The 25,852-nt window shown below is 40.9% G+C and overlaps 1 protein-coding gene across 1 annotated transcript in view; it reads right to left on the reverse strand.

The window, feature by feature from the left end:
- Positions 1 to 3,466: 3,466 nt before the first annotated feature.
- Positions 3,467 to 25,852, reverse strand: part of HEPACAM2 (HEPACAM family member 2) — a 99,184-nt gene continuing 76,798 nt past the window's right edge. Inside the window, exons 5-10 of the mRNA XM_077268174.1 lie at positions 13,013 to 13,138; positions 10,119 to 10,146; positions 9,989 to 10,026; positions 8,549 to 8,622; positions 8,358 to 8,461; positions 3,467 to 4,109 (exon numbers count right to left, since the gene is read on the reverse strand). Coding sequence (XP_077124289.1) covers positions 4,106 to 4,109; positions 8,358 to 8,461; positions 8,549 to 8,622; positions 9,989 to 10,026; positions 10,119 to 10,146; positions 13,013 to 13,138 — 374 coding nt within the window. The 3' untranslated portion in view covers positions 3,467 to 4,105. The remainder of the gene's footprint in view (positions 4,110 to 8,357; positions 8,462 to 8,548; positions 8,623 to 9,988; positions 10,027 to 10,118; positions 10,147 to 13,012; positions 13,139 to 25,852) is intronic.

A 25,852-nucleotide genomic window follows, 5' to 3' on the forward strand; every position in this document is an offset into this window, starting at 1 on the left:
ATCATCACTGAGGGGTCAGATGTTATACACTAGGGGCAGGATTTTATATCGCAGGGACGAGGGGCCGAAGGTTATACACCATGGGCGGGGGGAAGATATGTTATAAACCAGGGGTGAAGGAACAAATGAGAAACTAAAATTCAGTGATTAACCTGTGCGACCCAATACTTTTCCATATAGTGTATGTTTGTTATAGCTGTAATCATATGGATACACAAAACAAAGTTTACATGTCATCTACAGTCCATGGTGAAAGCTGCAAAAAAGAAAAAAAATACCCCACAAGGGCACTGCTACTACCATGTTTCACTGTGGAATCCTGGTGGTGACAGTGCCCTTATTTCAGGTTATGTTTCATTGATATCAGGAATTCACAGATGTTCTCTATAGTGACAGAGACAGAGAAGATGCCGCCATCACTCCAGGCCCTTGGTAGATGTGCTCTTTTCCAACATGATAATAATCCAAAACACACACATCTGCTTCATTTTTTTGTTCTTGTAAAATGGAGAAAGATAGATGCAGTAATATGTCACCAACTTGTTCATTCCAGGCCTAGAAGACTTGATGCTCTCCTTAAAAATCATGGAGGTCATGATGTGGGGTGTACTTATTTTTGCATCAACTAATTTGATTAAAACGGAATATTTTGTAATGAACGTTATATTATTAACCTTACTTTCATGTTATGGGTAAAAATAAATGGTCTATGAAACTTAGCCTGGTGAAAATTTTGGAATTTGTTCTTGTGTTCCGTGTTATATTGAAAAAAATCTTACTTTTCAAAGGGGGTGTACTCATTTATGCTGAGCACTGTACAAGGAGACATGGTATTTCCAATACAATTTTTATTAGGGCTGCATCTCCAACAAGGTGTTGTGCTTGGTTTGCACAGTCATGTTGTGCTGACGGACTCTTATATACTCTGTGGTAGATCGGCTCAGCTGTATACGGAGGTAGAAACGGGAATACTGTCTCTTTAAGATCTTCACTGGTTCATTATATATGCAGCATAAACCATGGTGAAGTAAAAATAAACACGGCCCTTGGGCAAAAACAGGAAAAACAAAACAAAGTGGTTACACAAAGCACAGTCCTCGTGGTAGCGGGGAGTTAGCAAAACACACGGTTCAGGTTAGGACAAACACGAACACTTCTCTGGAGTTAGCCTCTCCAGACACACAGAACACTGAATGCCTCAGGAGGCACATTATTTAAACCCCAGACCACACCCTGGGGTGGAGATAAGGTGGACAACCTCCCTCCCAGTCTATGATTGTCCACAAAAACCAAGCCCTTAAAATGGCTGATTAACCCCTCTCAACACACAACGTGCTGGAGCAAACTTCTGGGTTTCAAATCACTGAAGCTAATAGCCTCAGTGAAACGTATCTCCCCTCCAGCACTTTGCCAGTGACTTTGTCACAACTCTTACATTGCCACTTTCAACAAAGTAACCATTATATATAGACTTATGTAAAGAAAAGCTTTATTGTCAGTAAACGGTGAGCATACGACACATATCTCTGAAAACGAGAGCAGGAATAACGCAATAAGACGCCAATCACATGTATTACATATAAAAAGTATGTGTACAGTATGTACAGACAGTATATAGGACTGTGAAGGTTTATTTCTCTGTATTACAAAATATTTACATAAAAATAGCAACTTTCTCGTCTATAACTGTACAGGGAATGCTTTATGGCTGGCAGGAAAATAACATCGATGTCTTCAGAGCGGCACTCATAATAAAATATTTCGGCATCCCGCTATATTCTCATTTGTACATGTTAGCAATATTACATCAGGTTCACTGGATGCACGACTATACAGCCTAGTCATTGTGCAAATAAAAAGTTCTAGAACTTTCTGATATGTTTTATGTTTCATTTCCTCCTCACTTCCAAGATAGATTACTGCTCCAGGCAGCAACCCTGTATATAGCCAGTCCTGTTAGCAGCCGAGAAGTGGATACAATTGTATCTAGGGCAGACAATGCTCTGTGAGATAAACAGTCTCTCCAAAATAGCTTTTTTAAGAAATCCACCATCTTATCCAGATGATTGTCTGTGATTTTTCACTTCCACTATTTATTTCACATGCTGAACATCTTCTTTCAGAAGATCGCTTTTCGTAAAGTAATTTTGGGTGGTTGTCTCAAAGAGCTTCTACTGTGTTTAGCTCACAGAGCATTGTCTAGACTGAATGCAATTATATCCACTTCTCAGCTAATGGAAACAGTAATGTATGTAAATAGTGACTGCACCAGTAGAATAATGAGTGCAGCTCTGGAGTATAATGCAGGATGTAACTCAGGATCAGTACAGGATCAGTAATGTAATGTATGTACACGGTGACTGCACCAGCAGCATAGTGACTGGAGCTCTGGAGTATAATACAGGTTCCTGAGTTACCTCCTGTATTACACTTCAGAGCTGCACTCACTATTCTGCTGGTAGAGTCACTGTGTACATACATTACATTACTGATCTTGAGTTACCTCCTGTATTATACCCCAGAGCTGCACTCACTATTCTGCTGGTGTAGTCACTGTGTACATACATTACATTACTGATCCTGAGTTACCTCCTGTATTATACTCCAGAGCTGCACTCACTATTCTGCTGGTGCAGTCACTGTGTACATACATTACATTACTGATCCTGAGTTACATCCTGTATTATACTCCAGAGCTGCACTCACTATTCTGCTGGTGCAGTCACTGTGTACATACATTACATTACTGATCCTGAGTTACATCCTGTATTATACCCCAGAGCTGCACTCACTATTCTGCTGGTGCAGTCACTGTGTACATACATTACATTACTGATCCTGAGTTACATTCTGTATTATACTCCAGAGCTGCACTCACTATTCTGCTGGTGCAGTCACTGTGTACATACATTACATTACTGATCCTGAGTTACATCCTGTATTATACCCCAGAGCTGCACTCACTATTCTGCTGGTGCAGTCACTGTGTACATACATTACATTACTGATCCTGAGTTACCTCCTGTATTATACTCCAGAGCTGCACTCACTATTCTGCCGGTGCAGTCACTGTGTACATACATTACATTACTGATCCTGAGTTACATCCTCTATTATACTCCAGAACTGCACTCACTATTCTGCTGGTGCAGTCACTGGGTATATACATTACTGATCCTGGGTTACATCCTGTATTATACCCCAGAGCTGCACTCACTATTCTGCTGGTGCAGTCACTGTGTACATACATTATATTACTTATCCTGTACTGATCCTAAGTTATAGCCTGTATTATACTTCAGAGCTGCGCTCACAATTCTGCGGGCCAGATGGCAGAATTGGGGGAGAAGGACAATCTGTAGTTTAAAAATCAGTTATTATGACCCCATAGATTTTTTTTTTCAACAGGATACCATTTTTACCTCTACATTTTTTTTGTTTGGACGGATTTAAAATGAAAAATGAGACAACTTTGCAAATATTCTGAATTATTCATTTATTATTTTGTGCCCAGGACTCTTATGCAGAGCTGGGTGTCTCCGTGGTAACAGACTACAAACAAACCCTGTGTAGTCGTACTCTGAAGTCATAGTGTCTCCAATCAATCTATTTCCTAACAACCTACTAAATGTATGTTAGTAAGAAGTAAGGATCATATGGAAGGACTGGCTGCAGCAGGATCTGACTGCACAGGGTTAATTTGTAGTCTGTTACTATGGAAACACAGATCTCATTAGCAGATATAGACACAAAACAATAGTAACTTCTAATTAAAACTATTTGCAAAACAACTTCATTTAGGTACATTGGAAGGATAGAGGTGGTGAAAGTGGAGCTTCTCTGTCACTGTGGCTCATATAAATAGGAAACTTTAGAAAAACAGACCAGTATATACCACACACAGGTCCACCAAAGCCACGATGCAACAGGCTGGGCAAAACAAGAATTGTCCTGAGGAAATGATGGGGACTCCTGATAGGCAAACATCCATGTGTCAGCTAGTGACAGGGGGTGAGGTATTCAGCTCATGTAGTCATTTCACTACACGCAAACTAGAACTTCGTTTCTCCGGGTTCCATGTTCTTGTGTATGAACTCCAAGTTCTTCATCTGAAAAAGGAAAAAAATAATATATATATATATATATAAAAGTTAACATCACAGTCATAGGAATACAATCATATAGTATGTGTAGCCTCGGCGTCCATACACCCTTCCTCCCTTCCCTTCCCAATGGCTGGGAGACACTTATTATTTAAGGCACCTTCACCTGTTGAGAGGTGCCTGAGCAACGTGTCATATCAGTAGTCTGCATGCTTGCAAGTTCTCAGGTCCCCAGGACCTGCCAGTCAGTTTACCTTTCCTATACCTGTCTTCCTGTACTTTCCGTGATTTCCTGTATTCCAGCTGTGCCCACCAGCACCTGCTTTCAAGTCGTGCCCGCCAGCACCTGCCTGCATTTCAGCTTTCAACACCTGCGTGTCTGTATATCAGCAGTGCCTGCCAGTACCTGCCTGCCTGCATATCAGTCATGCATGCCAGTACCTGCCTGCCTGCATATCACTTGTGCCTGCCAGCATACCTACCAGGTACCAGGTACCTACCAGTACCTACCTGCCTGTATAATAGATCAAAATAATAGATCACCGAAAGTGTCATCTTCTCCCATAAAGAACGCGACCCTTCAGATTTAATTTTTTTCTATGTGCGGCCCATTTAACCGGCTGAGTTTGAGACCCCTGCCTTAGATCAATCCTTTGCAAACCAGTCTGATGTTTTAATATGTTCTACCACTAGAGGTCAGTGTTGTTACATTATCACTTCTGATCTTTCTATATAGACACAATGATAGATGCAGAACTGTGGAGAAATAGGCCCAGAGTTTATCAATTAAGAAAATGCAAAGCAAATGAACAAATGGGAACTCTAAATCACATGAATATTTGGTGACCGCCTGTCGCCTTCATCACTTCTTCTATCGTACTGATCACTCACACACAGTTTATGAAGGAACTCGGCAGGAGGTGGTTCAACACATCTTGGAGAACTGACCCCAGATCTTCTGTGGATGAGGTGCAGATCCCTCTGTCTCTTCGTGTGATCCCAGACAGACGGGATCATGTGAGATCAGGGCTCTGCAGGGGCCGGATCATCATTTCCAGAACTCCTTGTTCTTCTACTGATAGTTGTTAATGACATTGGCTGGATGTTTGGGGTTGTTGTCCAGCTGTAGGATAAACTTGGGGCCAATCAGACGCCTCCCTGATGGTGTTACGTGATGGATAAAGTATCTGCCTGGATTTCTCAGCATTGAGGACAACATTAATCCTGACCAAATCCCAAACTCCATTTGCTGAAATGCGGCCACGATCTTGCAGGACCCTCCATTGTGCTTCACTGCTCCTGCAGACCCTCATTATTGTGCCATTCTCCTGCCCTTTGGTGAACAAGCTGCCTTCTGTTACAGCCAAATATTTCACATTGTGACTCATCAGCCCAGAGCCCTTGCTGCCATTTTTCTGCACCCCAGTTCCTATGTTTTTGTCAATAGTAGAGTCTCTTGCTCTTGTTTCCATATTGAAGGTCCGGACTTTGGGCACAATACGTCTATGCAGACCATGTCTGGCCAGGCTTCCTCAAACAGTAGATGGGTAAACCTATGTCCACTAGTTGCTGTCAATTCTAAGTTGATGGCACTGCTGGACATCTTCTGATTTTGAAGGAAAGTAACATGATGGGTCTCATCTGCTGCACTAAGTTTCCTTGGCCGACCACTGTGTCTACGGTCCTAAACGTTGCCCATTTCATGGTGTCCAAATGTTAAGGAATACAGCCAGATACTTACCCATCATGTAATACCATTCGGGAGGCATCTTACTGGCTCCAAATTTATTCTGCAGCTGAACAATGACCCCAAACATCCAACCAATGTCATTAAAAGTGAGGCGCCCTGGAAGTGATGATCCGGCCACCACAGAGCCCTGATCTCACATCATCCAATATGTCTGGGATCACGTGAATAGGCACAACGATTTTCACAAGTGACATCAACAGAAGATCTGGGGTCAGTTCTCCAAGATGTTTGGAGCAACTTCCTGCTGAGACTTCTAACACTGTCTGAGAATACCTAGAAATATTGATTAAGGGAAATGGCGGTCACTAATTATAGATTGGATGTTACGGATTTACGCAACAGAGAGGAGACCGAAGACAGCAGCGTCTGATTTCTCCTACTCCAGCACTGATTAGATGCACTTCAGGTTCATATTAAATGGTGGTAGTTTCTTTTAGCAGTGCAGGGGTTAATCTACTCAGTTGAAAGCTCCTGGAAGCTTTCCTGCATTAAGGTTCTCAGCTTTTCACTGTTAGCCACTCCCATCTCCTATATAATCTGGATCCTGACTAACACACATTGCCAGAGCTAGCTTTTGCTGCATGGATGGAGGTTGATAGTTGGTGGTTTTTATTTGAGAAGGCGTTTGGTAGATTTATCTGTGATTGTTGTTAGGTTTTGGGTGGGTGCTAATTTCCTCTCCTCTTATTTTAGTTTTACCTCATCCTCCACTCCTCAATGCATTCCTCTGTTGTATGTGTGTGTATATTTGTATGTTTGGTATTATTCGTTACCCTTGTTCGTATTACCTTGTTTGTCTGTTTGGTGTATTACAGTACACTACTACTCCCCTCTTCCCTGGGTGGGGGAAGAGTACAGACTGAGGGCGAATTCAGGAACTAAGGCAAGGCACGTGGCCCCGGCGTCTTCACCATCAGAAGTAATCCGGGGAGCAGGGAGAGTTAGGGCGCCCCTAGGGTTAATGACAGGGGATGAACCCCTGGTCCCGGGATACCCGACAACAGAGCCGTGACATGGGATATAGTTTTCTCTTTTGTTCATTCTCTTTGCATTTTAATTGTAAAAATAAACTATTAACACTTCTATTTGTGGAAGCTTCTTACTGTGCAGCATGTTTTCCTCACCTGCTTAAATCTTTTGCCCAGTACTGTGCATATATAGCAATTTGGGAGATTTTTCTCTTGAAGACTTGACATACTACAAGACGTCTCATCTTTCATGCATCTTATACCTTTACAAGGTAATTATCTGATCATAACCAAGTAATGTCCGTGTTACTGAGCTGCTGTAACCACCTCTACACGATACCTGCTATTGTTGTGGATAACTATAGGACGGCTTATTAACCCGACGGTATTTATTTGCCCGCCCAATATTTACTCAGTGATCGCAAATAGTCCGTGACGATTGTAACAGTGTTTAATTAGAGCAGCACAGGAGTATTACCTCTGCTGAACCTCGACGTGTATATTGGGGAAATTGCTCGCCCGGCAATTCCCTTATAGTCTAATATTCCCCGAGTCAGTCCATATCTTGGTTCGCAGGTCATGTTAAAGGTTTCATATGTACTAATTGCGTTAACTCTTCACTGTGTAAGTCAGAAGTGGATCCAGGAAATTTCCTGCTATTTGGTCAGTGTATGTTCGTGTTATCCTCCAAGCACTGTATGGCGGTACTATAGGTACAGTCACACACTTTAGTAGGGGTTTTTTTGCGTATCACTGCAGCTGTATGTGATGAAGACAAAACGTGGAGTACATCACAGAGCAAGGTCGAATGTTAGGCCAGCCCTGCCCCCATGCTTTACACTGCAGCTCCCTGTTTTATCAGCTCACATCAGTGCATTCCCAACAGGGCTGGAAAAGAAGAAGGTCTTTCTGCCCCTATATCCGTAGACCAGCATTATATATGACACATAACACTTGAGGTTTGCATCCTACTAAAGATTTAGCTTTAAAGGGAATCTGCCAGTAGGATCCACCCTCCTGAGCCATCTATATGGGCATGTAGGACATAGGAAGCTGAATAACAGGATACCTTGATATCTGCGATCCGATGTTTTATTCCAGGGAAATCCTTGTTTTTCTTAATATGGAAATGAGCTGTTAAGATCTATGGGCCGGAAATAGATCTCCCCGGAAATCTGCCTTCAGAGATTATTGTAAATGAAAGGAGGCGTTACCAGTGTGAGACATGTAGATCAGGAGAGCAGACTGTCAGTCATTACATGTCTCACACTGGTAACTTCCCTTTTCATTTACAATATTCTCTGAAGGCAGATTCTTGGGAAGATCTATGCCCGGCCCATAGATCTTAACAGCTCATTTACATATTAAGAAAAACATGTATTTCTCTTGAATAAAACATTGGATCGCAGACATCAAGGTAACATTTTATTCATCTTCCTATGACCTACATACCCATATAGACAAATCAGGATGGTGAATCCTACTGACAGATTCCCTTTAATACCCATGTTTCCCTCTACACAATGGAACACTTACGATTGTGGATCATTTTGCATTTGCTCCGGGACGAATTGTATAACTTCATAGACGGTGCCATTGACATCGTGGATTTGCAATGAATTTGAAGCGGGTGTTATTACCTGTGTGGCACAAAATTGACTTAAATACGTGCACTTACGTAAAAAAAAAATGTCCGCAGACGTGGACATCCCGTTATATAACCTTACCCTGTGTGGAGCTGTAGAATCTGGTAAAGACACAAACTCATATATTCCAAAATCATTAATGGCGTCTTCATGTCCTGCAAAAAACAGAAAGGATAATTATACAATTACTGAACCGAGTGACGGCACCTGTAACACCCCATAAACATGTATAGGGGTATCTGCTGGGGCACAGCTATAATCAATAACTCTGACTCAGTCTTTCTTTATATTTGTTTTTTATATTATTTTCAAATATATATATTTTTTTATAATAATTTAATTATTATCTATTTTTTTTTTACATTTTTTTATTTTCTTTTTATTTCTTTATAAGCATGGAATAAATGGCGCTATATTAATAATAATAAAGCATCAGACCCTTGCATATGCAGAATTTTTAACTTTATTTTTTTTTCTCCCTGATTTCTAAGAGCCAAGACTTATTTTTCAGTCTTAAATCTTATTTCTTGGGGCTCAGGTTGTAGTTTTAGTGCTACCATTTATTAAATTTTTGGGTAGAATGAAAAAAACAGACAACAAAAAAAAAAACTGCAATTTCTCTTTCACTATTGTTATTTGGGTTCTAAACTGTTTACTGTGTGGTCACAGCATTGGGGTAAAAATCTATCCTTGTTGCTGTGGCATCAAAATAGTTTAAATTGCTCTGATCGGAGCTTATCGGCTATACTCACCCTTGTTGTGTCCAGCGCCGAGTCTCTGCCGGTGTTCCTAGTGCTTGATATTGGCTGCAGCGCTGACTTCTTGTCAGCGGCGCTGCAGCCAATCACTGAGCCCAGAAGCACTGCCCATGTAGATGGAACGCCCACCGATTGGGTGCAGCGCTGTCGAGACATCAGCACTACAGTCAATAACAGACACCAAGAGCAGCGGAGGAAACTCATCTCTGGATACGGGAAGGTTGAGTAAAGCGTGGGTTTCTTTTTTTTTGTTTAATACAAAAACTGCACCTAAGGACAGCGGTTTTTCTGAAAGGGGACAGCCCCTTTAAAACAATAAAATTCGAACTTCCTGTAGTTGCTGCTAGGGGGAGCTCACTGCATACAAATATGTATGGTGTTCAATGAACAGAGCTCCCTCTAGTGGCACCAGCAGGAAGTTGAAATTTTATTATTTAAAGGTGATGCTCCCGCGCCTGACGAGAGATAGTTGAGAACAGCGCTTGGCCATCTCAGTCAGTTCTATAGGCAATGCACAGAACGGCAGCGACCATGCCACTCCTATAACAAGGTCCTTGATCATCCTTTGTCCTGAACTAAAGCAGCCTTTTTTTTTGTTGTTGTTACCGTTTTGATACTAGTTTTGCTTTAAACCATTGGGGAAGTGATCCTGATTAGCAAAAAATAAATCACTAATCCGTGTTGTTCACCGACTTCTCTAATCAGCAGATGAACAATGGGGCTCTTCTTTGCCCTGCTTGTACCTATGAGGAAGTGGCTGTACCTGAGTAGATGGGCGTCCTCCTGTATTCGGTTGAAGGCCTGTAATTGTGACAAGAAAGTGAATTATGGTACAAAAATACAGAAGACAAAATCAGACATAAAAAGGAAAAAAAAAAATCATCATGTGATACCTTCGGGGCTGGAGCTTCCACTGGATGGCTGCAACAGAAAGAAGAGACTCAGAATACTGCCGGTATCAGACTAATCTCAGTCTCACTTTACGGCTGTAGTAAGTGCAGTTCAGTTGCGGTGGCCATTTTGTAAAAACGACAACAGGAAGTGCAGCCATATTGGTTGAATTAGTTTTATTGACACTGTCTTCATGAGACAACTTCACCATAAGTTTCTGAAAATGTAACTCCAAGGTGACTACCAAGGTCTGTGTGCGGCCCCGCCTGTGTGTCGAGAGCACAACATGTGACATGTCAGAATGGGAGTTGGTGCGGATCGATTCGCTGCACCCGGGCCATCTGCCATGTGATTAATCTGTGACTGCTGGATGGGAGCCCAGAGGGCCACCTCTTACCTAACGGCACCCAACTCTAGCCACAAGTAATGATCGGGAGAGGTCCGGGTACTGAGACCGTACCTGATCACTTAGAGTACCTGCATAAATAAGCAGGGATGCCAGGTATCTAAATTCTCAGATTGTCCCTGAGGTAACAAACATTGTCAAATAGGATATGGCACTTTTACAAATATGGCCGCTTCAGCCATCCCTAGTAACTGCCCCCAATCCAGCAGCACAGTCCCAGATTTGGGAAGCTTTCCTGTTTTCCCAGCAGGTTGGCGGCTTGTCCCAACTTCTGATGTATCTGCATCTGCATGCTTTGGACACAGATATAGTTAAATATAATGGTGGAGCAGGGAGCCGCCAGCTCCCTGCTCCACCATTCGCCTGTGCTGTAAGAGCCGATTACCTTACTACAACATACCTACTATATACTCATACATATAATGGGAAGTAGATGCCAAGTATTGGAAAAATAAAATATACATCTTTATTAAATTATCACATTAAAATCGTAATTAACGGAGGTACAAGTGCAAAATATACTGCTTGTTCCAGGTCAATATCAAGTCTATCGCTTAGGGTCCTTGTTCCAATAAATCAATGTATCATACTGTTTTAAGCGTATATATATATATATATATATATATATATATATATATATATATATATATATATATATATATATATATATAAAGTGTAGAATATATATATATATATATATATATATATATATATATATATATACACTCACCGGCCACTTTATTAGGTACACCATGCTAGTAACGGGTTGGACCCCCTTTTGCCTTCAGAACTGCCTCAATTCTTCGTGGCATAGATTCAACAAGGTGCTGGAAGCATTCCTCAGAGATTTTGGTCCATATTGACATGATGGCATCACACAGTTGCCGCAGATTTGTCGGCTGCACATCCCAAAGATGCTCCATACAAGGCAGGATGGATCCATGCTTTCATGTTGTTTACGCCAAATTCTGACCCTACCATCCGAATGTCGCAGCAGAAATCGAGACTCATCAGACCAAGCAACGTTTTTCCAATCTTCTACTGTCCAATTTCGATGAGCTTGTGCAAATTGTAGCCTCAGTTTCCTGTTCTTAGCTGAAAGGAGTGGTACCCGGTGTGGTCTTCTGCTGCTGTAGCCCATCTGCCTCAAAGTTCGACGCACTGTGCGTTCAGAGATGCTCTTAGGCCTACCTTGGTTGTAACGGGTGGCGATTTGAGTCACTGTTGCCTTTCTATCAGCTCGAACCAGTCTGCCCATTCTCCTCTGACCTCTGGCATCAACAAGGCATTTCCGCCCACAGAACTGCCGCTCACTGGATTTTTTTTCTTTTTCGGACCATTCTCTGTAAACCCTAGAGATGGTTGTGCGTGAAAATCCCAGTAGATCAGCAGTTTCTGAAATACTCAGACCAGCCCTTCTGGCACCAACAACCATGCCACGTTCAAAGGCACTCAAATCACCTTTCTTCCCCATACTGATGCTCGGTTTGAACTGCAGGAGATTGTCTTGACCATGTCTACATGCCTAAATGCACTGAGTTGCCGCCATGTGATTGGCTGATTAGAAATTAAGTGTTAACAAGAAGTTGGACAGGTGTACCTAATAAAGTGGCCGGTGAGTGTATATATATATATATATATATATATATATATATATATATATATATATATTTATATATATATATATATATATATATATATATATATATATATATATATATATATATACACACAGGATTAAAAACCTAGAACTGTACATAATATATATATCGTAATACTCAAACAGACCAGCAGTGAATATGTCTTTCCAAGTACAGATTTACATATAGATGACTATATTCACATATAGTGCTGCATGAATGCTCAGTGCATACAGTATATACACATAAAAGGGTGACTTCCTAAACTAGTATTCAAAAAATGCCTAGTGCAAAATCAAATTCTGATAAATTATATATATTGTATAGTGCATACTAAATTCTAAAGTTCACCAGTAGGTACAGCAGTGCCTGTCAGTACAGACTATCAGTAAAGTGCATGAGTGTTTTATAGCAGCAAGGTATTTTGAAACATGAACTATAATAGAAGTCACAAACTCAAGTAACTACATATAACAGATAAGGAAAGTATATGTGTTGATACATGGCCTGCAAAACAGCCCTGAGCCCCAACGCGCGTTTCGCGCTTGCTTCTTCCTGGGTTGTGTGTCTGTGACTCATGCACTTTACTGATAGTCTGTACTGACAGGCACTGCTCTACCTACTGGTGAACTTTAGAATTAATATCATCTCAGTTTGTTCCGATTTCCAAGGACTGACAGAATGCAGAAAAATGAGAATTTTTTTTCTCCATCTTCTCCTCATCCAAGAAAATCGGAGCTCACCGTGATCAGAGTCTTGTATAATTGACCCAATACTGTATAATGTATCCAGCAGAATTTGTTTTATAAATCATATATACCATATATTAGCTGTATATGCCGCTGCTCACCTCTGTGAAGTTGATATTTTTTCCATACAAATATAAAGCAAATGGAGACAATTACAAAAAGCGACACTCCGGTTATGGCTGCCAGCGGAGACAAGGAACTTGGAATCAGGGATAGTTTTTCTGGGTCTGTTAGAGAGAAAAAAAAATGAAATAAATAAAATGTTAAAGATAATATAATATAAATAGAGAAAAGGGTGTGAAAAAATATTTTTAATGTATTAACAACAGTAATAAATATAGTCATAAAATAAATAAATAAATAAATCACATGAATGTAAATTAAAAAGGTCCCACAGGAGAGTTCAGCAGGTGTCTTGTCCAGCAACCACGTTGTTAGTCTGGAGCACCACAAATCTCTTCTTTTACTGACCAATAGGCAGCAAGACATCATGACATGGCGGCTCAATGTCTGTTATAATATTTTCATGACATTACAGGCGCCGACTAAGCAATCAAAATCAAAAGAGGTGCAGGGTGCCGGCAGGTAGTAAGAGTTTTACAGGTCCCTGGTCCAGGCTGCCGTGGACTGCGGACATGGCCACTTCACTAGGGTCCTGCAAATCATTTTGCTCAACTCTACCCCTACAGGGTTTGTCGCTCTGTTCTGGGCCTTGTGGTGCCACTGTTTTTTGGCAGTTTTTTTTCTTTTTTGTGAATCCTATGGCCGCCGAGTGTTGATTAGTGACACAATACTCTGATCAACATCCATACTCGATGGTTTCCAGGACTATTTTTGGTCCCTGTCCATTTTCCTCCCCGCTCCTTTGCACCACCTCCGTGCATCCTGAAGCTGCTGAGTGTTGATCGGTGACGCAAATCACTGATCCACACTGGTGCTCGCTGTTTTCCATAACTTTTTTTCACTAACTATTCACCCTCTTTGCACCACTCCGTGTGTGCAACCTTCAGCCTCCGAGCCGCTGATCAGACGTATACCACTGATTAGCACCCATGCTCATTTTTGGCAAGGACTTTTTTTTCCCCTATTTTTTCTATACCCTTTTTGCACCACATCCGTGTGTGTGTTCTGCAGCCGTCGAGCACTGGTCGGTGACGAACATCACTAACCCGGCCTCGGGTTGATTTGCTTTTTTTTGGGTGAAAAAGAATCATCTGAAAAATCATTTAGATTAGTTGATAGGATTAGATTAGTTAGGGACAGTAAAAATATACCGTAGTAATCGTCGTCTACTATGGTGTTTTTTACTAAATTGAGTTAACGTCCGTGCGAAAAAAAAGAATTACCCATGTGTCCCGAAGCCGTTGAGTGCTGATTACTGACGCACATCATCGATCAACCTCCGGTTGTTGGAGTTTTTCTTTTCTTTTTTAAAGAATTAAAAAGTAATTTAGATTAGGGACAGTAAAATATACCATTGACTACTACAGTATTTTTTTACTGAATTGAATCAGGTTTAATGTCAGTCTCGGGCGCTCAGTAATTTGTTTTTTACTGACGTCTGTTTAGGAAGTTTGTTTTTATTTTACCAAATTTTGATATTATTCTTTTTTTGGTAAGAAGAGAAAAAAAGACAAGAATATAGAAAGAAAACGTTTACACCAAGCACTCACAAACAGACTTGAATAAAATTTGGTACACATACGTGAAGAAATGTATGGTCTCGCGCGTTCCAAAACCGGTATTCAGCAGAGGAGGCATACGCTTTCCTTGCCTCCGACACTGACAGTGAGGCAGAGGATCCCACCTGGCACCTTCCTTTATTTTTCCTCCTCCTCTTCCTCTAGTCTCCAGTGATACTGAACAGCCACGCAGATTTTTTATTTTTTTACTTTATGTTATTAATTGTATTACTTTATTTTGGTTCTAAAAACGGGCTTTAAAATTAATTGAAAAGGGTTCTCCAATGTCATCTTTTCCCTATCGGCGCTGATAACTGGCAATCGGGCATGGGTCCTGGAATGTATCTGTAGATGTACCGCCATCCTGATCCACAACAAGACACACAAGACCAGTAAAACGTTATGTATTGTATTCTAGCCGTCCTTATTCTGAACCCCAGGGCATGAATACTTTATAGACTGTTTATCACGATGGCGGCACACGCGCTCCACATGCCGTGTGTACTTTTCCGCCCATCTGGTAGCCGGATTACTTTGTCACTTGGTGCGTTGCTTCATCATATTCATAACTGTATCTGGTTATTGTCGGGCTGTCAGTCAGCGCTCGCCCCGCTGGTGAAGCAGAGCTTTGTGTGCGCGCTGTCACTGTGTCACTGTCGGCAAACAGCCGCTGCTACATGTGTTTACTCTAATAATAAATGACATTCTGGACAGACCGGTTTGTTCAGTTCTGTGAGGAGCTGACGCTGTGCCACTTCTCTGCCCGCACTGTGGGGGACAAGCGCATGTGCCGTGCATCACATCAGCGTTACATTGCTTTACCATTGTGAAATTCTGCATCTTTCCTACATATCTTTTTTTTTTTTTCATTTTTACTGGAAACCATCAGTAAGCAGGACAGCGGCTAATGGACCTTATATTAGCTGTATTTAATTGTTAAACACTGGTTTATGCAATAATTTGCTGTGTGCTCGAAGACTGAACTTTGGGACCCCAGAGATCCCAGCGGTCGGACCCTCAGCGATGAGTATCCGTATTCTATAGACAGGATGTAACTTGCGATTTTGGGAACACCCCTTTCAACTGCATAAATCATATTAATATAGTGGGCTTCCGATTGCTGGGGTCCCGACCACTGAGGGCAGACACGTGACCACATACGCCACCCAGATCTCTTAAGCTCATGGCGCTGATATAACAGACAGACATCAGGTCTACTGCTCTCTCGTATGGTGGGCTACATTTTTCTCATACCCCCCGACCTGAGAACAGACAAGGTTGAGATGTTGGCATTAGTGATGAGCGAATATACCTGGTGCTCAGGTTTTCCTGAGCTCGCTCGGGTGACCTACGAATATTTGTTAGTGCTCGGAGATTTAGTTTTCATCGCCGCATCTGGATGATTTACAGCTACTAGAAACAAGGAAAACATATAAGGTTTCTAAAGGGATGTAACAACAACTGGTTGGTTATATATGCTATGTACAGGTATTTTCAACAAGCGGTATAAAAACCACCAAAAGAGTATAATCCATGAATAAATAATTTTATTAAATCAAAATAACATGAATGACAAATATATCAAAGGAAATAAAAAGAACATTACTGGATGCCACAATAACAGGGAGCACTGTGACCAGCATATAAAATGCCTTAATAAATGCTATTGCTCAATATCCCTCAGCTGGTAATGTGCAAAAAACAGACAGAACAATGTCTGTGTGATACGCTAAAGCAGCATGTATATTCAAATAGAAAGTGCTAAGTGCATAATGTCCCAAGTGGACCAATTTTTAGAAATGTACGAACATGCTAAAAATAAGAGGTGAGCAATACTTACAATGCTTTAAACTGGCAACAATGCTGGTGACATGTGGTCCCCGCCGCCCCAACGCACGTTTCGTTCAAACTTCTTCAGGAGGCGTGCGCTGGAGAGGGGGTTCCGGCTATTTAAACATCTTATGGCCAATCACAGATATAATAATAACTAACATCAGCTGCCAAGCGCTGATGCAACGATCCGACAATAGACACAGCCCTGTAAATGTGAACCGGGGATGACGTGCCCTAGGACACACCCACATCCGGACTCCACATATAAAATTATTTATTCATGGATTATACTCTTTTGGTGGTTTTTATACCGCTTGTTGAAAATACTGTACTTATTTGAGTTTTTTGTCCTGCTTTACCCTTTGGGCATTTGTTTGGTGTTATTATGTACAGGTATGCCTGGTAGTTACTGTCTCTGTTTGACCTTTGAATTTGTATTTCAATAAAGTTTATATTTTATGTGATTTACAGCTACTAGCCAGCCTGAGTACATGAGGGGGTTGCCTGGTTGCTAGGGAATCCCCACATGTACTCAGGCTGGCTAATAGCTGTAAATCATCCAGCTGCGGCGATGAAAAGTAAATCTCCGAACACTAACAAATACTCGGAGACCACCCGAGATTGCTCGGGAAAACCTGAGCAACGAGTACACTCGCTCATCACTAGTTGGCCGGCTTCTCGCTTCACAATATACTTTTCAGGTTATTCCCTCATTTACATTCTCCTCTTTTGAGGTCCACACCATCAGACTCTTCCAACCCATTCTCCCAGAGAGCTGCCATTACTGCCCTTCAGGCCAACCCCATTGGTCCCCAAACCAGTTTTCACCTGGCTTCTGGCACTTGTATCCAGTGGCATTCCCAATCTCTTCGAAGTTCTGCAATGCCCTACATCTTATCATCATCTCTGTCTACCACCCTACCCATCCTCACCACAGTGCTGCATAGTCCTACATCTCTTCTTCACCTTTGTCTACCACCCTACCCATCTTCTCCACAGTGCTGCACCATCCCACATCTCCTCCTCATCTCTGTATATCACCTAACCTGTCCTCACCACAGGGCTGCACAGCTCTACATCTCCTCCTCACCTCTGCCTACCACCATACCTATCCACACCACAGTGCTGCGCAGCCCTACATCTCATCCTCACCTCTGTCTACCAGCCTACTCGTCCTCACCACAGTTCTGCATGGCCCCACATCTCCTTCTTCGTCTCTGTATACCACCCTACCTTTCCTCACCACAGTGCTGAACAGCCCTACATCTCCTCCTTCATCTCTGCATACCAGCTTACCAATCCTCACCACAGTTCTACACCTCCCTACATGTCCTCCTCATTTGTGCCTACCACTCTACCTGTGCTGTCCATTCTGCTAATGATCTAAGACTGATGTCCTCTATAATCCGAACCTCCATCTTCTGTCTCCAAGACTTTCCACATGCTGCACCTGTTCTCTGGAATGCACTACCCAAGACAATCTGATTTATTGCTATTGTTCATAGCTTTAAATGTGCCCTAAAAACACTCATCTTTACACAGGATAATCACATGAATTTACTAATCTAACTTCTCACTTCTCCTATTATATATTGTCCTCAGAATCCGGTCTCTTCTCTCGTCTCTTCCCCCACCCTCCATTCACTCAGAAGCACTTTATGTCTGGACCTAGACAGATACTGACTGGTGTACGGTTCCTGCAGCTTTGCAAGAGTTCCCCTTTTTGGAATAATGTCTGGACCATACAGTACAAGCACTTTTTACCTTTGGTGTCAGTCACCCCTGTTTCTTCATGGAGTGCACGCTCTTGTGTTACTCTGTTAGATCTGACATTGTTTGCACTTGTCCCCTCTGATTGTACAGTACAGTGCTGTGGAATATGTTGGCGCTATAGATATAAACTTATTCTTTTTTATTATTACATACAGTATTTACATCTCCTTTAGCCAGAATAGGAGCCACAGTAGTAAACATCCCCCCCCCCCACAACTACCGGTAAACACGGAGATACAATATTTCTACCACTTTAAGCACCATGTTCCCTTTATTATGATGAACTTGATTGGACTTATTAAATCCGGGAGTTATTAGTGATTACATGTTGTCATACAACAATCCGAGTGTACAACATCAATAGCGGAGCGCTGCGTTCTGCGGGGATTCTGGGTGATTATATGGGATCTACAGGACTGCGGCTGAAACTATTGGAGGTGGGGACCTGGCGTTTTCATATAAGATACCCCCTGCAGGGTGGCCCCTAGACCTAATTTCCTGCATATTAAAATATTATCATGTAATAGCAATATCAGAGACGGAACTGGGGTTTTTGCACTTAAAGAAGCACTGCCGCCTACATTTTTATTCTCTTAAAACACAGCACCATGTACTTACAATTGCTCATTTTCCCTTTCTACCCAGCTAATTCTTCTCTTTACCTTTAGGTCTATGAAATCAACTGACTAGCTGATTCCTTCTAAGTTCTATGTAGAAACAGGAGGTCAATTTTCCCTGCATGATTCATGAGTCACCGCAAAAGTCTCTGGCAGGGTGAGGAGGGAACAGCTGGGTCAGTAGTTGAAGAGGGGTATGACTCATGCAGGGAAAAGAGACTTCCTGTTTCTACATAGTATACAAAAAAACCCTGTTTGGGAAAGAAGAACAGACAAATCGCGGCGCCCTAAGTGCGTAAACACAATATTATAGTCTTTAAAGGGTGCACAATTTTATGCACTCACCTGATAAAAGACTGAAATGGCTTTAGATTATGTATCCTCAGAATTCCCTCTGAGATACTTTTCAATATACAGGGCTTGCAGCTTGCCTCGGGTGGATCCAAGCGAAAGAGCCAGAGTAAGGCTCACACAGGATGAGTAATTCAAGAAAAGCACATCCAGCCCATGAATGGCAGCGCTTCCCAGGACTCACATTCAAAGATGATATTTCATATTTTTTTATTTCATAACTTAAAATATAAGAGATACAACGCGTTTCGGATACAGTATATATCCTTCTTCAGGTATCATAAAAACACAGTACAAATCCTACTAGCATAAAATTCAATTACACTTATATATAGTATCAAACCTTTTATCCCAGCCTCAGAAACTTGATTTGGGGTGTGGACCAAGTTCAGGAAAACACCCACTAATTGATACAGCCTTGTTAACATTGATGCAAGAAAGAGAGGAAGAAGAAGAAAAAAAAAAAAAAAAACCCAAAAGGAAAAAAAAAAAAAAACCCACCAAAAAAAAACAAAGGGAAAAAAAAAAAAAAAAAAGGCAACCTTTACACTCTCTCTATAATATCATTCAATCCATTTGGAAATAATGTTCCCAAACGATATATCCAAAACGTTTCTTTCCTGTTTAAAAGAGAATTCCTGTTTGCAACCCCAGAGGGTATCTGCTCCACTGGAGTTACTTTTATGTTAAAAATTTTATTATGTTTAAGTAGCAGATGTCTTGAGAGACTATGTTTTAAAAAGCCGTTTTTTGCTCTATTTCTGTGGCCATTAATGCGGGAGCGCAGTGTCTGTACAGTGCGTCCCACATATTGCAAACCACAGCTGCATGTGATGACATATACAACATGATCACTACTACAGGTGAGTCTTTGTGGGATTTCAAAGACATCACCAGTATTATTGCATTTGATATTTTTAGCTCCATGATCTAGGATCCCACAGATACAACATTTTTTGGAGTTACATTTGAAAACTCCGGTGCCTTGAAGAACTCCACATAAAGTTTGATCCTTTTTTTTATAAATGTTTTTTCTTTTTGAATCCAACTGTTTTTTTAATTTACTGGGGGCCACCAAATTTTTCAAAGTTTTCCCCCTTCTATATGTAATCCCTGGTTTATCAGGGAGATGTTTTCCCAAGACAGGGTCACGCTTCAAGATATACCAATATTTAGAAAGCACAGTTCTTATGACTTTATTTCCCCTATTGAATGTTGTCACAAAATTCAATTTCCAGCGATCATCACTTTTTTCCTTACTAGTAGTCAAAGTATCCCCCTTCCTGGTTTTTCCTTTTAAACATTCCTCCTGTGTTTTTATTTTGTTGTCCCTATATGCACCATTTATCAAATTTTTCGGGTATCTTTTTTCCTTAAAATTTTCTTTTTAAAATTTTAGACTGAGCTACATAATCAGATTCTCTCGTACAATTCTTTCTGATGCGATAAAATTGGCTGTGGGGTATATTAACCTTCCACTTCTTGTAATGTGCACTATTGAAATCTAAAAAGCCATTTGAATCCACTTTTTTGAAGTGGGATTTCGTGATGATTTTTTTCCCACTATGGCTGATCTCTAAATCAAGAAATACCATTTTTTCTTTATTAATTTGTGATGTAAACGTAATCCCCCAGGTGTTATTATTGAGCTCCTTTATTAATTGTGCCGCTTCCTCCTCTGTCCCCTTCCATATGATAATCAGATCATCTATGAAGCGCTTATAAAGCTTTATTTTGTCATAGAAAACAGGCTTAGAAAGTGACGATGAGGACTCGAATCGCCCCATGAATAAGTTTGCGAAACTTGGCGCGACCCGAGTCCCCATCGCGGTGCCGAGCAACTGTAAGTACAGTACGCCTTCAAAAATGAACACATTGTGTTCAAGAATGAATTTCAGACTCTTTAGCAGAAAATCTCTTTGTTCGGGGAGCATCTCTGTCTTTGCTAAATAAAAACTCACCGCATTTACCCCCATTTCGTGATCTATGTTGGAATATAATGAATTTACATCCAATGAGATAAAGGAATAGTTATCTTCCCATTCAATATCCCTCAGTTCCTCGATTAATTGTGTGGAATCTCTCAAATATGAAGGAAGAGACTTTACTAGATCTTGTAGAAACAAGTCAATATAATGAGAAAGATGACAAGTTAAAGACCCTATTCCTGATATTATTGGTCTGCCAGGTGGTTTTTCACAGTTCTTATGCACTTTTGGTAAATGATAAAATAACGCCATGGTTGGCGCAGAATTTTGTAATATCTCATGTCAGACAATATGTTCAAAGCTTCCTCTATATACACTCACCGGCCACTTTATTAGGTACACCATGCTAGTAACGGGTTGGACCCCCTTTTGCCTTCAGAACTGCCTCAATTCTTCGTGGCATAGATTCAACAAGGTGCTGGAAGCATTCCTCAGAGATTTTGGTCCATATTGACATGATGGCATCACACAGTTGCCGCAGATTTGTCGGCTGCACATCCCAAAGATGCTCCATACAAGGCAGGATGGATCCATGCTTTCATGTTGTTTACGCCAAATTCTGACCCTACCATCCGAATGTCGCAGCAGAAATCAAGACACATCAGACCAAGCAACGTTTTTCCAATCTTCTACTGTCCAATTTCGATGAGCTTGTACAAATTGTAGCCTCAGTTTCCTGTTCTTAGCTGAAAGGAGTGGTACCCGGTGTGGTCTTCTGCTGCTGTAGCCCATCTGCCTCAAAGTTCGACGCACTGTGCGTTCAGAGATGCTCTTAGGCCTACCTTGGTTGTAACGGGTGGCGATTTGAGTCACTGTTGCCTTTCTATCAGCTCGAACCAGTCTGCCCATTCTCCTCTGACCTCTGGCATCAACAAGGCATTTCCGCCCACAGAACTGCCGCTCACTGGATTTTTTTTCTTTTTCGGACCATTCTCTGTAAACCCTAGAGATGGTTGTGCGTGAAAATCCCAGTAGATCAGCAGTTTCTGAAATACTCAGACCAGCCCTTCTGGCACCAACAACCATGCCACGTTCAAAGGCACTCAAATCACCTTTCTTCCCCATACTGATGCTCGGTTTGAACTGCAGGAGATTGTCTTGACCATGTCTACATGCCTAAATGCACTGAGTTGCCGCCATGTGATTGGCTGATTAGAAATTAAGTGTTAACAAGAAGTTGGACAGGTGTACCTAATAAAGTGGCCGGTGAGTGTAGTCAGATCTGTTTTGCACAACTACTCCCCCCCTTTATCAGCCTGCCTTATTACTATATCTGTATTTTGTCTCAAATCCTCCAATGCTATTTTTTCTCTTTTAGAGATATTGTTCTCCTTTTTTATCTTATTTTTTCCAATTCCATGCTTTTGGATTTTGGATTTGACAAACAAAGAAAGGGAATATATCCACAAGGAGGTACACCCAAAATCTCTATTTAATCCTCATCAACACAGAGGACCAAATATAGACACTTTTTTTTCATTAGTATCTGAAGAATTTAGGAAATGGGAAAATAATAATAATAAACATAAAATTCTAAAAGAAGATCCTACACAATCCTTTGTTCGGGACTATCACCATATGATTAAGGAAGCCTATGAGAGGAACATTCTCAATAAAACAGAAAAAAGGTTTTTATCAAATCCTGCGCCAACCATGGCGTTATTTTATCATTTACCAAAAGTGCATAAGAACTGTGAAAAACCACCTGGCAGACCAATAATATCAGGAATAGGGTCTTTAACTTGTCATCTTTCTCATTATATTGACTTGTTTCTACAAGATCTAGTAAAGTCTCTTCCTTCATATTTGAGAGATTCCACACAATTAATCGAGGAACTGAGGGATATTGAATGGGAAGATAACTATTCCTTTATCTCATTGGATGTAAATTCATTATATTCCAACATAGATCACGAAATGGGGGTAAATGCGGTGAGTTTTTATTTAGCAAAGACAGAGATGCTCCCCGAACAAAGAGATTTTCTGCTAAAGAGTCTGAAATTCATTCTTGAACACAATGTGTTCATTTTTGAAGGCGTACTGTACTTACAGTTGCTCGGCACCGCGATGGGGACTCGGGTCGCGCCAAGTTTCGCAAACTTATTCATGGGGCGATTCGAGTCCTCATCGTCACTTTCTAAGCCTGTTTTCTATGACAAAATAAAGCTTTATAAGCGCTTCATAGATGATCTGATTATCGTATGGAAGGGGACAGAGGAGGAAGCGGCACAATTAATAAAGGAGCTCAATAATAACACCTGGGGGATTACGTTTACATCACAAATTAATAAAGAAAAAATGGTATTTCTTGATTTAGAGATCAGCCATAGTGGGAAAAAAATCATCACGAAATCCCACTTCAAAAAAGTGGATTCAAATGGCTTTTTAGATTTCAATAGTGCACATTACAAGAAGTGGAAGGTTAATATACCCCACAGCCAATTTTATCGCATCAGAAAGAATTGTACGAGAGAATCTGATTATGTAGCTCAGTCTAAAATTTTAAAAAGAAAATTTAAGGAAAAAAGATACCCGAAAAATTTGATAAATGGTGCATATAGGGACAACAAAATAAAAACACAGGAGGAATGTTTAAAAGGAAAAACCAGGAAGGGGGATACTTTGACTACTAGTAAGGAAAAAAGTGATGATCGCTGGAAATTGAATTTTGTGACAACATTCAATAGGGGAAATAAAGTCATAAGAACTGTGCTTTCTAAATATTGGTATATCTTGAAGCGTGACCCTGTCTTGGGAAAACATCTCCCTGATAAACCAGGGATTACATATAGAAGGGGGAAAACTTTGAAAAATTTGGTGGCCCCCAGTAAATTAAAAAAACAGTTGGATTCAAAAAGAAAAAACATTTATAAAAATAAGGATCAAACTTTATGTGGAGTTCTTCAAGGCACCGGAGTTTTCAAATGTAACTCCAAAAAATGTTGTACCTGTGGGATCCTAGATCATGGAGCTAAAAATATCAAATGCAATAATACTGGTGATGTCTTTGAAATCCCACAAAGACTCACCTGTAGTAGTGATCATGTTGTATATGTCATCACTTGCAGTTGTGGTTTGCAATATGTGGGACGCACTGTACAGACACTGCGCTCCCGCATTAATGGCCACAGAAATAGAGCAAAAAACGGCTTTTTAAAACATAGTCTCTCAAGACATCTGCTACTTAAACATAATAAAATTTTTAACATAAAAGTAACTCCAGTGGAGCAGATACCCTCTGGGGTTGCAAACAGGAATTCCCTTTTAAACAGGAAAGAAACGTTTTGGATATATCGTTTGGGAACATTATTTCCAAATGGATTGAATGATATTATAGAGAGAGTGTAAAGGTTGCCTTTTTTTTTTTTTTTTTTTTCTTCTTCTTCCTCTCTTTCTTGCATCAATGTTAACAAGGCTGTATCAATTAGTGGGTGTTTTCCTGAACTTGGTCCACACCCCAAATCAAGTTTCTGAGGCTGGGATAAAAGGTTTGATACTATATATAAGTGTAATTGAATTTTATGCTAGTAGGATTTGTACTGTGTTTTTATGATACCTGAAGAAGGATATATACTGTATCCGAAACGCGTTGTATCTCTTATATTTTAAGTTATGAAATAAAAAAATATGAAATATCATCTTTGAATGTGAGTCCTGGGAAGCGCTGCCATTCATGGGCTGGATGTGCTTTTCTTGAATTGTTTCTACATAGAGCAGAGAAAAAGAGAAGAATGAACTGGGTAGAAAGACAAAATGAGCAATTGTAAGTGCACAGTGCTATGTAATAGGACGATTGCAATATATTAAGGGGATAAAAACTTTGATGTGAGAGCTTCTTTTAAAATAATCTATAAATTGAGGTTATTGTAGCCAATTTTGGAGATGTTAAAGGGGTTGTCCAGGCCTGGGGTTCAAGAATGCAGTGATTCTGTGCGCCTGTAGACTTGTGAATCCTGCACACTGTCAGGATTCTGTGGCGCTGGGAGCAGGCGAGCGTGTGACTGCAAGTATGCGATTTGTATACATGCTGCCACGTGCCAACTAGACGTCCACGGCCTAATCGAATACAAGTGAATTGAGACGTCTAGTCTGAATGTGTCCAAAAGTATGTAAATCGCATACTTATGGTGACATTGTCGCCTAATTCTGGCACAGGAGGATTTTGACAGCACGCTCTGTAAGGTGTCACAATGTTGAGTACCAAGCCTGGACAATCCCTTTAAAGATATATATATTTGTACGAAGAGATACCAGGCCAAAATGAAGAAAGGGCACATGACCAGGAATTTTGAGAATCAAAGGGCCGTCCCGCACCAACCTCTAGGTCCAGACCAGATCTATCTGCATGTGTGTGACTCCCACTTCTCAGAAAATCAGGATCCCCTGATGGCAGTTCTGCAATCTAACCTCGCCAAGAAGTGTGGGAAGAAGATTCCTTGTCGCTGTCACTTCTCCGCCTCCATAACTTCCATAGACTCGTCTATAAGTCACTGCTATGGGGGGGTGGAGGTCATGTGGGGTCAGGATTTCACCAAATCTCAACGTGTCCCTGTTATGGTTATTATTTCTTCCAATGTAACAACTTTTCTATTTTGCAATAATCATATTTACATTATGGGATGGAATGTAACCAACAACACTGGCAGTATACAGCACAGCACTGGCAGTATATAGCACAACACTGGCAGTATATAGCA

This window comes from Ranitomeya variabilis, chromosome 6 (assembly GCF_051348905.1).
Source record: "Ranitomeya variabilis isolate aRanVar5 chromosome 6, aRanVar5.hap1, whole genome shotgun sequence".
NCBI lineage: Eukaryota > Metazoa > Chordata > Amphibia > Anura > Dendrobatidae > Ranitomeya > Ranitomeya variabilis.